We start from the raw sequence: 3,709 nt of genomic DNA on the forward strand, positions 1-3,709 counted from the left end.
TAATTTTCAACCATCCTTGTTTGCTTGCTTTTTAACAGTAAAACCTAAATGTTGGTGTTATAAGTGTGCATATGTCTGTAATTAGTATCTTCCACGAATTCTATTTTGCAATACTGAAAGTGGTGAAATTTCATTCATTTTTTATGTATCCATGACAACAATCTGCATTTACTATAAAATAGTGCTAAAATGGGGGAGGGGGGGGGGGGATTGCTGTCATATGTTTCCCAAAAATTTGGTCCTTTGGAGAATTTCAACGCCCTTGAGTGATACCTTTTCTGAAACTATGTTCATGTACCTTTCACAAAATTAAAGAATAATCATATGTCTTTTATCTCCTTTTTCATAAATTTGAGAAAAAATTGTTGAAAAAATACCGAAAGAAACATTACAATAATTCCTGAACCTATGACCGGCATGGATACCAAAATGCGGACTGCAAAGCATAAAATGGCCTATAACACATGATAAGTACATCTTTATGGTCACATAAAGACACTTTGAGGACTAGTTTTAACTCCAGCTTTCTAAAAATGAATTTTATTTTGCAAAACATTTTATCTTTGAAAAGTCCACCGTTGCCATAATGCGAAATTAAACTCCTAACTGTGTATTGCTACCTAATTGCGACAAAAGGCCGGCCGGACGGAATGGCGGACGGACAAGGGTATTCCAACATACCACCCACTCGTGCGGGTATAATGACAAATTTGTATTGTTACTTTCTGCGCTTAACATAGCCAGTACCTGTATAGAAAAGCGAATACAACATTCATTAAACACTTTACTTTTAATATCAAGTGTAAGAGTACAAAACAACGATAGTGAATTCAAATTGTCATATCTTTATCTTAACTTCACAGAGCACTCACTCCAACGATTCGACAACACCGTATGGTTGATTATCAATGTTATCGATATCCTCATCAGCTTCTTGTGCCGTATTTTCACTTGTTGCTTGTAGCCAACTTTTCATGACAGTTTTCATTCCCTGAACATCTTTATCTCTTATTAACTTTTTGTCATTTTTTGCACTTTTATGTATGCAGGACTGGTCAAAATGTTCTGAAATAAATTAATAATACGCATTACAGATCATTACAGAGATGCTATATTGTTAATTATCACACATTTTGTACTGATATGTATGTTTTTGCATGGTCAGATATAGTAGGAAGTCAAAGTAGGCTTTTTGCCAATATCGATATCAGCCCTCGAAAATCGATATCAGCCCTTTAAAATCCATATCAGCCCTTGAAAATCCATATCAGCCCTTGAGAATCAATATTAGCCCCGATAAACTTGAAATATGTGATATAGAGAATAATACATGGCAAAATCCGTATCATATGTCGTATCATCCCAAAACATCAATATCAGCCCAAGGGCCTTTAGGCCCGAGGGATGATATTGGTCGAGGATGATACGGCATGTGATACGGATTTTGCCATGTATTATACGCTTTATCATATATTTCAACAGAAGAGTATAATATTTTATGAACTGTTTTCTGATCCATAGCACTGGGTTACCTTCAGTTCTACTTGTTTCAAAGGCATCTGGCTTGATATGGGAGTCTAGGGCTGATACCAGCTAGGGCCGACATGGAAAATGCCATGTAATAATCTATAAAAACACAAGACGTAATTATAGTAATGGTGTACATATACAGATACAGTTGACTAAAATGTGTTTGTATTTAAACTGACTATGTAAATTTTTTATCTTGTTGATTGAAATACATCATTTTTCATCTGTCTCTCTTAATTGTGTACAAGTAGCATGGAGAGAAGTAAGGAGCTTATTCTCTTGTACAATGATTTGCCTTTGAGAAAGATTTAACTATTAACATAAGTTGTTTCCGGTGCTGCATTATTGACCATTAATATTGCAATCTAATTTAAATCTAGATCTCTTAATATACTCTTCCACGGTAGCGTATAGTGAGAGATCTGATTTTAATGAGATTGGATTTTTTGAGAAATAGAAGAGGCCAGGCAAGGGGTATAACTGTTATGCTGTTCTGGGCCAATTTAAACCTTTGTTACCTATTATCTGTTATTGACTATTCCTGTTGCCGTTATTGGATTTTTTTTTTTGTTATCTGTTATTGTGAGAATGAATTTTCTGTTAACTGTTATTGGACCCCCTTGCCCCTTGCCCCCCACCCCCCCCCCCCTCATAAAACTTACTTGACTTAAAGTATTCAATCCGTTTGACAGGTTTTCTATCACATGGTACACTAAGTGAATTCAGGCATCGGCCGCATTTTATGGTGTATTCGTTAATTACTGTGCTGCCTTCCAACTCCCTGATATCCGTGATAGCTGTTAAAATAATAAATAATAATTCAGTATAATTACGGTTTCAATAAAAAAAAAACACGAGCTGAGTGAAAGGCTAGTCTACATATTTTACATAGTTTCAAACCATTATGAAACCTCCAAGTAATCTAGTCCCGACAAGAACGAATGAAAAAAAAGAGAAGTGTAGACAACCGACGCGATATTCAAGATGAAGGGGAATCAATGAACAAAATACAAACCCTGGAACAAATATGACAAACATGGACAAACAAAAACATAAAACATTGAAAACTAAAAAAAAAATGAAAAAGAAGATGAATAAGAAGACGACGCAAAAACTAAAATCCATATATTTAGGGGTCGGTTTTTTTTAGATATAGTTTATTTCCCTATTATGATCTATTATGGTATATTATCTGGTTGTATATATTTAATCAAAAATTACCATTCTCCATTGCTTTAAGGTTAGCTTTCTGTCTTTCATTTCTTTCTACCGTGTCTCCCTTCTTCAATTTCTTAAACAGTTCTTCATCCTCGTCCTTCATCAGCGACCTCTTCCGTCCCCTTTTTGAATCTTTACTGCACACTATAGTCTGGCTATCAGCAGCAGCAACCACTTTTATGGTTGGATGTCCTTTAGCAAAGACTATTTCCTTTTTCAGAACAAACACTGTAAAGGAAATAATTGTGTTGAAATAAGAGCTCAAAATGTGTTGGTTGCAGAGTTTGCATGATTACAGTCGGGGCTGCAGGATACTCATAATTAAAAAAAAACATATGGGGAAGAAGAACAAATATCACAAGATTAAAATGAATACTATATATAAGAAATAACATTCGTGACTCACTACCCGATCTTCAACAATGAAGACTTTTCAACTGGTTTTTATAGTTCGTTCCTATGTTGTACTGTTACACCACTGTCCCAGGTTAGGGGAGGGTTGGATTCCAGCTAACGTGTTTAACCCCGCCATATTATGTATGTATGTGCCTGTCCCAAGTCAGGAGCCTGTTATTCAGTGGTTGTCGTTTGTTGCTGTGTTATATGTTTGTTTTTCATTTATTTATTTGTACATTGATTTGGCCGTTAGTTTTCTCGTCTGAATTGTTTAACATTTGTCATTTCGGGGCCTTTTATAGCTGACTATGCGGTACGGGCTTTGCTCATTATTGAAGGCCGTACGGTGACCTATAGTTGTTAGTCTCATTGGCAATTACACCAAATCTTCTTTTTTATATGTATAATGTATATATGTAGATAATGTGTTAATGAAGCCCGGCAGCACACTATGCACTTTTGCATGGTTATGCTTAATGCATATAAGACATATAATATTTTTGTAGTTAACATAAATATTATCAATTAATCGAGAAACGGGCGGCTTAAAATTATTTGGGGAGAT

General features: G+C 35.2%; 1 protein-coding gene across 1 annotated transcript; it reads right to left on the reverse strand.

Moving 5' to 3' along the window:
- Nucleotides 1-868: 868 nt before the first annotated feature.
- Nucleotides 869-2,851, reverse strand: LOC143074083 (uncharacterized). Its single transcript, XM_076249630.1, has 3 exons — nt 2,752-2,851; nt 2,193-2,327; nt 869-1,065 (listed from the first exon to the last, which is right to left on the reverse strand). The coding sequence occupies exons 1-3, from the start codon at nt 2,849-2,851 to the stop codon at nt 869-871; spliced, it is 432 nt and encodes a 143-aa protein (XP_076105745.1).
- Between the last annotated feature and the right edge of the window lie 858 nt (nt 2,852-3,709).

The sequence above is a fragment of the Mytilus galloprovincialis genome, chromosome 5, assembly GCF_965363235.1.
Source record: "Mytilus galloprovincialis chromosome 5, xbMytGall1.hap1.1, whole genome shotgun sequence".
Lineage (NCBI taxonomy): Eukaryota > Metazoa > Mollusca > Bivalvia > Mytilida > Mytilidae > Mytilus > Mytilus galloprovincialis.